Source organism: Ochlerotatus camptorhynchus, unplaced genomic scaffold (assembly GCF_037179485.1).
Source record: "Ochlerotatus camptorhynchus isolate MF236.1 unplaced genomic scaffold, CSIRO-AGI_Acam_v1.1 ptg000101l, whole genome shotgun sequence".
In the NCBI taxonomy this organism is placed as follows: domain Eukaryota; kingdom Metazoa; phylum Arthropoda; class Insecta; order Diptera; family Culicidae; genus Ochlerotatus; species Ochlerotatus camptorhynchus.
In genome coordinates, this window is record NW_027040591.1 from 613,493 (window position 1) to 627,874 (window position 14,382).

General features: G+C 38.8%; 1 protein-coding gene across 1 annotated transcript in view; it reads left to right on the plus strand.

Annotated features, from left to right (window-relative positions):
- The window catches only part of LOC135699009 (muscle M-line assembly protein unc-89-like), a 42,909-nt gene that overhangs the window by 7,242 nt on the left and 21,285 nt on the right, over window positions 1-14,382 (plus strand). The window contains exon 5 of the mRNA XM_065219184.1: window positions 10,796-12,361. Within this exon, the coding sequence (XP_065075256.1) occupies window positions 10,796-12,361 (1,566 nt within the window). The remainder of the gene's footprint in view (window positions 1-10,795; window positions 12,362-14,382) is intronic.

Genomic DNA, 14,382 nt, shown 5'->3' on the forward strand with positions numbered 1-14,382 from the left:
TATCATTTATTTTAAAGAAAAACAAATTTCGAAAACTGACTGAAAAGTTATTAACAAATGAGCAGTTGGTGTGTACAACTGTGGATGCCAAGCATGATCATTAGTATTTATTTTTACATCGTTAAGGGGGCTCATATAGCCTACCCTAAAAAAAAAGTCTGGTTATTTTGCTTAACGACGTGTTCGGGGTATTATCCATACCATTTGTGAAATAGTTTGATTTGATTGACTACATAGTGTACAATCTTCATGCATTGGTTAGCATCTTCCAGAAGTGTTTGTATCGATTGTATCATATACGGGACAAAAATCCGTACTCCTGATACATCATAAAGTATCGAACAAAAGGGGAGTATTCTATTTAGAATAATGCCTTTTGGAATAACGTCGTTAGGCATACATGCGGAAAAACGCTACTCATACCGATAAATAATTCTTCAAGCCTTCTTTTTTCATGGCAGGAAATAACCATTTAATGGGTATTTGCCGTTATTTTGAAAATGAAGCCATGTTCGAAAAAGGCAATACAATGCATTTTTTCACGTTTATGCCAAATGGGGTACTTCCAACAAAAGTAGGTTTTGGCCTTGACAGCTACTCTGTAGCTCTCCTACACTCAAATAATTTATCACATATCTAATGGATGAAAACCATGTGAATTTCACATAGCTTTCATGTAATCAGATAGCCAAAAATCCCACCACAAAACCACATGAATATTATGAGGCCGATGAAATTCATATGAAAAATCATTAAAAATTAATGTGATCGCATAAATGTGTGAAATTCAGATGAATTCCATTAATTTTGTTTATGGATGAAAATCATTTGCGTTTTCAATGGAAGCTACATGAAAACTATTTTCGGTGTATGGTAAAATCCATAAGCAAACGTCAGACTGTGCGTGAAACATGGCGGATTTCGTACGCTTCACTCCACCGAAACATCCCATAAGAAACTGTTAATCCTTTCAAGAAGAGATAATCTTTCGACGGTACCGTCAACGCCAATATAGATCGTGATTTGTTTTCTCCAAAAATGCCCAATAAGCTGTAAATTTTCAGGAAGTGCATCAAAGTTTTTTGAAATCTTGGCTGTTGGTTGACCAACTTGAATTCAAGCTTTATCGGTATGTTTTGGCTAATTAACTATGTAAGTTAAGGAGAAGATTGATAGAAGCCACAAATGGCCGCTATTATGACTGATTTTACAAGGCAAATCAACCATGACAACTGTCATTTGTGGATTCTATCAACCTTGTCCTTAAGAACCCATGGTTATCTAATATTTTTTTTTAAAGAACTCTATCTTGTGTTACCGCCTCCACTGTCAAAATTAAATAGAATTAATTTTATTAATGCCACTTATCGGAACAGAAGTACAATTTGGCAAGACATACAATTTGAATGTAATGTTTTTTTTTCCTCTGTTCGGGTCCTAACACCACTGCGACCAGTAATTTGATCTATTGTAGTGTCCTTAGTTTAGTGCATGTGGTATTACCATAGAGGTAACTCTAAGACCACTGGGTCCCGAAGAAAATCATTATTATTTTTGGCTCACTCAGTACCAGAACAACGGTCCCAAGCAGTCCCAAGCTATTTCACTCACCCCTGCATGTTCTGCATGAATCCACACACCCCTGATGTTATCTGTCAAACTTTAATAGCGAATCAAAACAAACATAGTGTAGTAATAGAATTTCAACTAGAATAGGGTACGTTAATCGTTTGCTTGGGACCAATAGGCTACTAAAGTGGTGAGCCAATTTAAAATCGTTAGTTTCGTATTGATTGTTGGTATTACTCCATCACTATTGAGAAATGATAAAGTAATCGATTTGTTTACACTGATAACATTTCAAAGATTGTTTTTATGTGTCCCACATATGATTTTTAGCAATGTGATCAACAAATGATATCTATGTGTCGGACACATACTTAATATGTGTACACATATAAGTCATGTGTACTATTCATTTAACTCATAAATTTCATGTGTGCTTCTGGGTGGATTCTGTTTATGTGTGGTCACATGAAAATCATGTGGAATTTTACATGGAAATTCATCAATAAAAAATGTGTGGAATTCTATTAGTGTACATTTGTCATTCTTGCATTTATCGCATGGATCCGACTCAAATTGAAAGGTCCCGCTATTTATACCCTTCGGAGTGTTGAAACACCCTCCAAAGGCGCACCCCTTTGTCAGTCAAAATTTGATTCCTTAACAAAAATTAAGGAAGGAATGACACCGATAATGACCATGCATCAGAATCCTAGTCTTAACCACTTCAAACTACACAGATAAAAATTCTGAATTTTAATTGTGATGTAAACATTGTGATGTAAACTTGTATTTCATTTCACGCAACGGAGCAACTTGCAAACAATGTTGTTTACAAAGATGGGCTTTTGTATACAATATTTGCTACATTGCATGAAATGTGTCAGAACTTTACATGATATATAATGTAAACGTATATGATATGTGACGCTCCATTTATGTGCATCATATTGAACAGAAATTTACATTACTTTTTCGAACAGTGTAGGGAATAACGAATAGAAGATTAGGAATCACATAGATGAAGACTAACTCATTTTTTCCTTGCTTCAAGATCATCCTCGATGGACAAAGCCGAGTCTTGTCCATGTTCCTTTGATTACTGAAAAATCGTGTCCCCAAAGTTTGAAGTAGTCAAAACTGGGAATCGGTGGTAGATCTTACATTCTGCAACGTATTACGAAAAGGTGATCCAACCACGTTACAGGGCTGAATGGAATGTTACTAAAATGCCTACGTTGCTGGTGTTGCATCTGGGTATGCGCTGTTCAGGGTGGCCACTGATCCGGAAGAAGCGGGAATGGAAATCCAGGATAAAACCGGCAATTTTATTTAAAAAATGTACACCTATAGTAAGATGAAAGGGGTCGTCATTATTTTTAGTTAGTTAGTTAGTTATCTTTTTAAGGAGACTTTCAGCCGAACGCTGGTTCGTCTCCGGAACATCATTATTTTTATTTTTTTAAATTCAAAATCGTTTTTTCGTTAAAAGCCAAAATTACGTTCATGAAAATGTGTTCATTGCATTCTTATTGCCTACCCTACACAGTAAACACATTTTCGTTTACAGAATTTCGGTTTTAAACGAAAAAACTGCTTTTGAATTTCCAAAAATTAATCTTGAATTGAATTTCCATCTGTCTCGCAAAATCAAAAAAATCAGAAATCAAAAAGTCCAATATCTCGAATTGAATATTTCTAGATAGATCTGGAACAAGAGCCAATGTCGCAATGGGCTTGAACTGAGAAAAATGAATCTGAAGTTTCGAACAAAAATAATTAAATATAATTTAAAATATAAACCCATTTCTAAAACTGAACTGTTTCTAATTATTACGTTATTGGTTGGCATTATGGTGAGATAAATAAAAATATTATCATATTATTACTATCGACCTTTTGCAGTTTGTTGGATTCCAGATAAATTAATGTGTTGGGGTGTTTTCGCTTATTTCGATCAGATTAACAATGTTTTCAATGTAATTGCAAGGAGTAGTGAAAAGATTCAAATTATATCTTTCGCCTTGTATTGAGAAAATATGTCTGTTTCGCCCCATCTATGTATATGGGAGGAAGCAGCCGTAAGAGCCAACTCTATTTGTAATAAAAAAAAAGTTGGTTTCGCCCTTATGATTTTTGCGTTTTTTAAAGAATGTAGGGGAGAATGGTATAGAACGCACCCCCTGGGCAGAACGCACCAGCTGACTTTCATTTGTGTTTTTCATGGCTTTAACGTAACTTTTTTGTTGTATTATCAAGCAGCACTAGTATAGCATCTGAACTCAAAATGCTGCACAATAAATCCTAGAATTGGATTAAAAATTCCAAGAAAAACTCAAAATAAAACGAAAAAGTGCGTCTTACCCCGCGGGTGCGTTATGTACTGTTCTCCCCTACATTATTTGTCCAAGATTTTTTAATATCGTTTTGTAGCATTTTAATAGTAGTACAACGTGATGTATTAACCTCAGTTTGTTTACACTTTGCGACATTCGGCCTAATTTCAGCTCTATCTAGATTTCTCTTAGCATCTTGAATATTTCAAACTCGGTCTTCATAACTTTTTCTTAGTACGGGATACCAAACATTAAGTCTGTGATCTCGAAAATTTAGCTATGTCCCAAAGTTTCGATAATTGGTCAAGTTCAAGATCGTAATATTTTTCCAAAATTATTCAAGTGAGAATGCTAAACAATCTCCAAGCCGAAGATGCGTATTTTTTCGTTAGCTTAGCAAATTAAAAAACTCTCTCCGGTATGGGATGTTCGATGTTGTCATTTTGGATATTTTTGTTAATTTTGGAGTCTTGAAAATTTTCATGCCACAGACTCTAGAAAATTTCTCATTTTTTTTAGATTGATTTTATTGAACACTGTTACACTTTTTAGACGATCGGTCGCTCTACCGTGCCAGTACCATATATGACGCGTTCCTTAATGATGACGCACTAGTCTATATTTGATTGCATCTCGATTTCGTCAAGATATGTTTAAAAAACATTGGTACGCCATCACTATCCCTAGAGCACTGGAACTAATATTTGCGGAAGTACCTAACTTCAAAAATAAAGATTGAAAATAGTCGAACATTATTGAGTGCGTCCATTGAGGAACCACTTCGAATATGGTGCCTCCACGGTATCTCATTTTATCACATTTTTCAGAAATTCCATGCCCATAATCTTGAACAACTCAACCAGAATTTTGAATTTCTTTGTACAAAATCTTGAAAAATGTTCAATTTTTGAATTGACTAAATTATTTTTTTATAATTTAACTTGCTTTATCATTAATTTATCATTATTTATCAAGCTGAACATTGCATTACGTCCTAAGTAACATTGACAGATTCTCCTCGTCGACTTTCTCTTTGTATCGCCACGGCCATGGAAAGACATTCCCAGGTATTTTCAGCACACAGATCGATAAAAAAAAAGCTTTTATCTAGCATCTAATACGTCAACCAGATCAAGAAACGGTTATGTGCTCAAGTTATAAACGTAAGAGAAAGTCGATGAAGAGAATCGATCAATGTTACTTAGGACCTAATGTAATGTTCAGCTTAATATATTAAAATCAATCTAACAGTGGGTATTCCTTTTTTACAATACACAGATGTTTTATATAAAACTGGCATAAATATAATAGGAACCAGGGGAAAACCGGGAAAAACCAGGATTTCAATTTGTAAAATTCAGTGGCCACTCTGAGCTGTTGAATTGGATAACAATTCGTTGCTGCTCAGTGGTTATCATTGACGTCATTGCTCTAGCTATTGCTGATTATGTGGTTGAAATTAAGATATGTACTGTGCTGACTGCTGATATTATGCATGTGGTCGGTATGTTTCTAGGTACAGCGTTCTTCTTACGTATGATGTTGGAGCAATTTTAGTAAAACACATTTAATTTCAGTGCCCTTTTTGAAGATCCAAATTAGTCAAAAAAATCTCGTTTATAGTCGAAACATTGATTTTTTAAACGCATCAAACATTAATAAAATTAGTTAAACCAGTTTGAGTTGTTTTCATCATCTAAGAAAATTGTCGATTTTTGAATTTGGCAATATTGGTTCCTTACTTTGCGGCCAGTAGTTTTGTCATTTCTGGATATCTGTTAAAAAATACAGTATTTGAAGAAATTTTTAAAACTTCCAGTAGCCATCTTCTTCCATTCCAAAATGGTATTGTACACCTTCTATCTTACATTTTCGTAGATGGTGAAACAAATCAAACTTATGTAGCTTTTTTGTCATGAACGAATTTGACTAATATTTAAGCCGTTCAATCAATGTTTTGGCTATTCTTCTTCTTCTTTGGCTTTATTATGTCCCTACTGAGACCTTACGCCGGCTCTCATCTAGGAGTTCTTTGAGCACTTCCTCAGTTGTTAATTGAGAGCTGTGAATTGACCCCAGGCGCCTCCAGCATGGTGTTGTTTTATAACTGCGTCTTTTCTGACTGAGCTAAGGTTTGTTTTGACTATAAATTTCAACGAATTTGGTTCATTTTACTTCACGAAACAGAAGTTTTAAAGCGAACACTCCAATAAGATGCGTTCCACTAAAATGCCAAATGGCTCAAAACCATACCGATAAATTTTGTACAATTCTAGAGCAACATGTGAAAAGGGCTTATGGGCCAAATGCAAACAATGACTATAAACGTTGATTTCTCGCGAATAAGGACTCCTTCACTGATCGATTCTCTTCATCGACTCTCTCTTTCGTTAATAATTTTGCTGTATTCATATTTCGGGCTAATTTGTCTACATAGTCTGTTAAAAGAAAGTATTATTAAGCGTATTGGACGATAAGAACAACTGAACATGTTTTTGGAGCCGAGTTATTAACGAAAGAGAACGTCGATGAAAAGAATCAATCATTGTAGATTGGTCTATTTGATGAAAGGTGACGGGAGATTTCTGCTATGAGACTGACTTGCCATCAGCGGCAGTGAAGGAGACCTTTGGTGACGCAAGAAATCAGCAAGCGGCGAGAAAAACGCGTTTAAATTTGTTTCGTATCGTTGCTTCTTAGGGGCTGTTCATAAACTACGTAGACCGAGGCTCCCTTCTCCGCGTAGACGATCGTCCATGGATTTTTTTGAAAATTTGTATGTACCGTAGACACTCGCCAACCCACAACCTCCTCAAGTGTCTACGTGGTTTTTGAACAGCCCCTTATGTAAACAGATCATAAACAATCAAACAGTTCAAAGTTGCATGGTTTCATGCAGTGGCGTCGCCCTAACCTCAATCTACCTGCATGCTTGGCATACACAGTTGTACACACCAACTGCTCATTTGTTAATAACTTTACCCATAGTTGACGAAAAATTGTTCTTTTTGAAGCTGTAGATAGAATAGAGTTTAAGCTTGTTATAGATACATAAATTAAAGTAGATTTTAATTCTAGTAATAAACTGTATTTGTTTTTGCGTTGTAAAAATGAAGTGAGAAATTCTCGCTGCACATCTCGGACTTTAATAGTAAACATTCATTGGTGTTGATTTGAATGTTAAGATTTATCTACTTTTTGCCTATCTATAGTAAGCTATGATCCTTATCTATCAATTACTTCAAAGAAAAACAAATTTCAACAACTGAGTAAAAAGTTATTAACAAATGAGCAGTTGGTGTGTACAACTGTGTATGCCAAGACCTGTTCAACAACTCTCTCAGCACGTAAACAAATAAAAACATATTGCTTCCAATAGATACAAATCAGTGAAACTAGACGATCTTGCACCTTTTGAAACTGATTTGAAGGTAAACATTACCCTAATAACGTTTCCAAAGTTGTTGAACAGGTAAAAAGTGAGGTTACGCGACGCCACTGGTTTCAAGTAAGTTGTTGACCTTAACAAGGTTCAATTGCATTTTCGAAAAATTCCTAGTTTGTGAAAAAAAAAATAGAATTACGCGAGCTTTTTGCAATCTGAAATAATGCGTCGAAAAAAACTGCATTTGTTTTTTTTTTTAAATGCGTCAAAGTAAATTGAAACTTTTAGGCACTAAGTTACGGGGCGAGACACTTGTTGGTTGTGGGATCGTTATCTAGCTTCTCAGGCGCTTCGTGGAATATCATAGATGAGACGAATATCTCCGATTGTTGTTGCAGCTTTCTTCCTTTTAGGGCCCATGCATTAATTATGTCACGCTAAATCGAGGAGAAATTTACCCCCCCTATCGTGACGTTTTTCCTGTACCTAATGCATTGCTTGTCACAAAATCTTAGACGCGGTTCCAATCGAGCAATGTAAATAAACACGAGCGCTTCACGAAGAAAAGCGTGGGAAGTATTGAGATTGGTGATGAATTTAATTGTTGAGGTTGGTTGTTTTTATTAAGGAGATTTTCAGCCAGACGCTGGTTAACTGTTGAGATTTAAATAATTATAATTAAGTTTGCATATGAAAAGTGAAATTGGACAGGCAATATTATTGTTATTCATCAGCTGTATTCTCGTTTTATTCTCACCAAATATTTGCTCCAGCACAACGAGATACATCTACATAGGCTCTGTTACAAAGATCGGTGTAATTTTTCAAGATAGTAAAATTTGTGAATGACTTCAAAAGAGAGATGTCACTCATACATGATAAGAAGCAACAATTGCAGATCAAATAATTTTGTGCAACGCTCTGTAGAATATACCCCCCAATGTGTGGTATATTTGGTTTCACTCAGAGTTGTCAAAAATTGAGTCTTCAAATACTTCCATTGAATTGCAATACTACCGATACGGTAAAAATTTTTCATTTTACCGTAATCTCGACCGTAATAGACGAGTGCACGGATGGATTTGAGTTCACTCACTCAGTTTACTAAAAATGACCTTACCTTACCAATCAGGCTAAGGCCTTGTTGTCCTCTGCTGTCCGAAGAAGTCGTCTCCACTCTACTCGATCCATGGCCACAGTTCGCCAGCCTCGTAGTCTGCGAAGGGTCCGCAGGTCACCTTCTACTTGGTCGATCCACCTTGCCCGCTGCGCGCCTCTTCTTCTTGTTCCTGTTGGGTCGCTTTCTAGAACCATTTTCACTGGGTCGTCGTGCGGCATTCTTACGACGTGCCCAGCCCACCGTAGTCGCTTAATTTTTGCAATGTGGACGATGGATGGTTCTCCCAGCAGCTGGTGCAATTCGTGGTTCATTCGCCTCCTCCACGTTCCGTCATCCATCTGCACTCCACCGTAGTTGGTCCTCCACGAGCATAGTCCAGGTCTCGTGGCCGTAAAGGACCACCGGTCTAATCAGCGTCTTGTAGACAGTCAACTTCGTGCGGCGGCGAATTTTATTCGACCGGAGCGTCCTCCGGAGTCCAAAGTTGGCACGATTCCCTGCCATAATGCGTCTTTGAATTTCTCTGCTGGTATCATTTTCGGCGGTCACCAGTGAGCCCAAATACACGAACTCATCGACCACCTCGATTTCGTCACCGTCAATCTGAACTCGGGGTGGGAGGCTAACATTGTCTTCCCTAGAACCTCTTGCTTTCATGTATTTTGTCTTTGATGCGTTGATGGCAAGTCCAATCCGTCTAGCTTCAGCCTTCAGTCTGATGTACGTTTCCGCTATCATCTCAAAGTTCCGTGCCATAATGTCAATGTCATAGGGCCTTTGTAGATAGGGCCTTTTAAAATGTTACGCGAGCATTTTCAAGTGTTTATTTTTAGATGAACTAAAGTTCACCCCCGTGCACAGGTCTATGTTGAAGCAGACGACAGTCGCTCAAATCAAAAGTCACTTGAAGTAAACACAAAACTGCGGCTTGCTAAATCTTGCAGAAAAAGAAATTAGTTGGCCGTGCAACCAGATTTACTTTTATTCTCTCCGCGCGTCTCTTATATAGCATCGTCTCTGAACAAGCCTACGTCAGACAAAAAAGGAAGGCTAGTGTTAAATAGAGGTAAAATTGGGCAATACCAAACTTAAAATTTATAATGGCGTGGCCAAACAGGGTTGACTTGTGAGGGAAGCCCATTTAGCATAAAGACGTTCGGCATAATTTTAATTGGAATACACACTTATAAATGTGTACCAAACTTTCAGCAGCTGAACGTTCGGTTAAACTTTAACCCTCATTTCAAAAGCTGTTTCATTAAATTTTAATTTCGAAACACTGTCAGCGTTGTTTAAACAATCGAGCCTGGCCATTGTGGTGAAGTATTCCTTGTTTTGAAGTCTTTAAACTAATAAATTTAAATTCCTGCTCTTTATTGAACAGTTCAGCTGTTGAAAGTTCGGTAAAAATTACAAGTATCGAGTGTCCGGTAATCACTTCTTAGTGTGTAAACTCATTTGGCATAATCTCCGAAAAACATCACAATGAAATACTTTGACCATTTAGCATAAAGTCGTTTGGCCAAATGTCAGTTGACTAAAACTCATTTGGCATAATCTCCGAAAATTATCAAAATTAAATACTGAGTCGTTTGGTATAATTGCCATTTGGCATAAATGAGCCTTGGAATAATCGAGTGTTAACAGTCCATACAAATTTTCAACGATTTATGTGGATGATTGTCTGCGTAGGGAAAGGAGAGTGAGTATCAAAACGGCGTTCGAAAAGTGAGATTTTCACAGATTCAATGTGAAAATTTTGTGTGCAATGATGTCATTGGGTTCTTTTTTTTTTCATCTGCAAATATCACTTTTTAGAGTGTCAACTCAGCGAGTATGAATTGAAAACAAATTTAACTTTGTCAATACCTAAACGTATTTTTACGTACTTTGCTGTCCAACTACCAAATCTTTCTATCCCCACCAGCTGCAACAGCGTTGTCAGGATAGATCTAGATTGTTGGAGGTTGCATCATTTCTATGTAAGGGTGATTCAAGTTTCCGACAATATTTAGAGACCATGCCTTATCCTAGGCACGGAATCCAACCAACAATAATCGACTTTCCGAATACTCATAGTTCTCGGAGTTGTCCTGGGTGCTAAATATAACCGACATTATATTATTTTTTTCTTCTAGAACCATGAGAAAATATGGTCTTGAACAATCTTAAATTTATTACTCAATATTCTTAAAATCGCTGGTAAGGTCATTCCAAAACTGCTCAACAATGTGATTAATTGAAGTGCTACATGATTTATTTTGAATCATACTCATCATCAGCTTGCTTGACCGATCTTAACACCCTGAATGGAATTATTCCCTATATACATATTCCAAATTATCCAACCAACTCTAAACATAGCTTCCAATTTCGTCTCTTCTCCAGGAGTTCGCCTGCTTGCGACAAAACTCGTCGAACAGTGGCTCAAGATAGCACGTAACGACATTCGCTCCGGCAATCAACAGCAATCGCAACAATCGTCTCAACAGTCCAGCCCAGCCCAGCAGTCCGGTAGCAGCAGTTCGGATGACAAATCGCGTAACCCGGAGGACACCATGTCGGAAGAAAATAAAGATGTCGATGAGTCATCGCATGAGGAGGAGGAGGAGGTTCTGGACGAGACGACGGTGATCGAAAACGGAGACGACGCTCTGGATGCCGTAGCAATAGAGGCCGCCGATGCGGAACCTACGGAAGATGGTGTCATGGATGAGACGGCAGAGGGAAAGAACGACGAAGGAGAAGAAGATGTCGAAGAGGCAAAGAAAGCTTTCAACGCTGCAGTGGCGGATGGCAATAGCAAGAAGTCTCCGTTGTTGTTTAAAATTACGATGAAAAATGGTAAACAAGTGTTGGCAAAGGTCGAATCACCGACAAAGAAAGGTGACGCTTCTTTGGGGGATGACGAAGAGGAGAAACCGAATGTAGAAGAAGACGGCATTAAAGATGAAGTGAAAGAGGAAGACCAAGATCAAACATTGACTGAGGAGGGCGATCCGGAGGTTGAAGAAACTGACTCGAAGGAAAAGTTGAATAAAAGTGTGTCTGACAATGGAGATAAGGACGAGAAAAAAGATAAAAGTGAAGTGGAAAAGGAAAAAGACAAAGATCGAAGGAAAAGTGTTGAAAAGGATCGAAGCAAAGAGTCCAAAGAAAAAATCTCTTCTAAGGATAAAGATAAGCATCGGGATAAGAAATCTAGCAGCAGCGGTCATAGATCCTCCTCATCCAAGTCATCTTCGTCGTCGTCGAAGCATAACAGCAGCACGAGTAGCAACAGCAGCAAAAGCAAATCCACCAGCTCGAGTTCGACTGGCAAGAGTTCTAGTTCTAGCTCCAAAGACAAGGATAAGGAGAAAGATCGTAACAGTAGTAGCAGCAAGCAACATCACAAACACTCATCCTCGTCGAAAACATCTAGCAGGAGCAGCAGCAGCAGTAGTTCAAATGACAAGCACCGCGAGCACAAAGACAAGGAAAAGTCTAGCCATTCAAGCAAGGACAAAGAAGGTCATCCGAAGATATCCTCCCCGGCCAGTAGTAGTAAGTTGGACAAAAATCCTAAAAAATCTAGAGATGGAGCCGATGAGAAGTCAGATTCATCGGCGGACAACAGCAGACCGTCACCAGCGAATAGTAACAAGAAAGCGTCGATTTCGATTGAAGTGCGCAACTCCGAGCATCGTCCGAAAACGGTCAAGACGTTCAACTCTCAATTCCGCTCGCACGGTTTGATTGAGGAAGCGCCTCCGCCGCCATCGCGTAAGGGTCTGAAGAAGCCATTGACGACGACAACGTTGGGGGTTGTGGGATCAACTGCTACCGGAACCGTCCACACCAAACGGCCATCACCGCCGCCTTCATCCAAAGAAGGACCCCCGGAGAAGAAAGCCCGCGAAGATCCCGCCGAGCGACCGGGTGCAATTAAGCTGATTCCACCGAAAAGGCAGCGTAAGTATCTGGGGAACCACCTAGCTATTGATGGGAGTTTTTTGAGTATCGTTTCAGATCACGGCGGTTGGAAGTGTGCAATTTCGATGGTAGCATCGTCGGCGGCATAGCGAAAGGTGGTGCGAAATGAAGGGGGAGGGGTGTGACCGCATCGTGATTATGATTTGTGTTAGTTGTTGTGCGACATGTAGATATCAACTTGTCATTGATAGTTGTAACTTTTGGAACGTTGGATCAGTATGCGGTTCTGAAGTCTATCCCCATGTTTTGCTTTCATACTGGATGTCTGTCAGCAAGACGAGGAAGAAATGTTTCAAAACATGTTTACTGATGTTGTGAAAACAATGCAGTTAGTAGATTTATGTCAATAATGAAGGAGCAGTTTGCCGCTAGGACGTAGCGCAACGGGACGACGTCGTGGGACTCCTCCGCTGGACGGACAACAACGCCAACGGGCGACGATGAGTAAGATTCTTTAATGATAGTTCTATTAATTACCACAAACCAAATACCACAAATGAACCAAAGAACGCTCTGCCAGTGCGCGTCAAAGTGCGCATCTTAAGCAAATACGCAATCAACCCGCGCCGGAGTTTGGGACCACGATGGACAATGGAGCGAGTTTCTCTTTTTTTATGTGCCATTAGATTTAAGAGTTGTCACATAAGTTGTCCCCCCTGAGGATCCGATCTGTTGTGCCCAGATGTTAACATTTTCCTTTCAGGTTACAGAAATGCAACAGGCCATTTCTCGCACTTGTATCCGATTGTAACTTCCGGTGGGGCGAGCAATTTTTCCACGACGTTTATTCCAGGAACGAGAAAAATCGCACTGCCTCCATCGAAAGCCACAAGGCGAGCAAATGAGTTCCTCCGGTAAATAAACACTAAGAGGTTGTAACTGTCAAATGAGAAAAGAGTCCTAACCAAATAAAAAAAAACAACTACAAATAAACCAAACCGTAACCTGCGGAGTCCTACGAGTCCAAGGCCGAACTAGCAAAAGGGTGCCTCATTTCCTTCTCTGCGTGCTGCTGCGTCTGCGAGTAGTGTCTGAGATCGGAAAGAAGAACAAATAGAATACGATGCGCAGCTGAGGGATGGTTGTTTTGATTTTCTTGATGTCCTGCTACTTAGAAGACGACGGAGGGAGGGTCTCGTTTTTCTCTGAACAATGAACACGTGACGGATTTTTAGAATGCTAAGAAACTGTTAGTAGAATGGTAATAGCAACAAAGGCCTCTAGGGTTGGGTCAGAGGTCTGATGGTACAAGATGGGCAAGAGAACGTTTAACCATAACGATTCTTTTGAGTCGTTAGGTTCGTGGACAATACAAAAAGTATCCAACAGTTGACAACTCGATCATTGGATTTAAATTAAACTATCAAAAATTGACTGACGACTGCTCGTTTGACTTATATCGGTTGCTAAAAGGATGGTCCCAGTTGACCGTTTCAATGTATTGCATCCGACTAATTGCACGAACTGCTGCTTGGCATTCTTAAATTGCTGACCCCTCGCGCTTAAATTGCGTCTAGTCAAAAAATAAAGATCTGGATAATTCAATATTAAACATACCGAAAATAGCACTCAATAGATTAGGAGAGGTCAGGGCTTATATTTTATGAAAAATAATGCCGGTTATGCTAGAGAAGCTCTAAAATATGGTGATTAATGTAATACGCGACAGAAACCACAGTTGGGCGTTATAAGGGTTGAAATGAATTGGCACAAGTCTCGGAAACTACAGGGACTTCGTGTACGAAATTACTACCCAATGTTTACTGCGCTGAAAGTATAAGAACTCTCGTTCACTTTTTCGAAGGGGACGTATCAGCTTTTGTAAACAATGTATTTGATCGTTGATTTGACGTAACTGGTAGCTCGTCCACGCATACTAACATCACTATCAGGTAGGAGAAAAAATCCCCTATCTGTGGGTAGTGTTGGAATGCGTCGCCGACCTACCAGTTACGTCAAATCGACGATCAAATGCATTGTTTACAAAAGCTGATACGTTC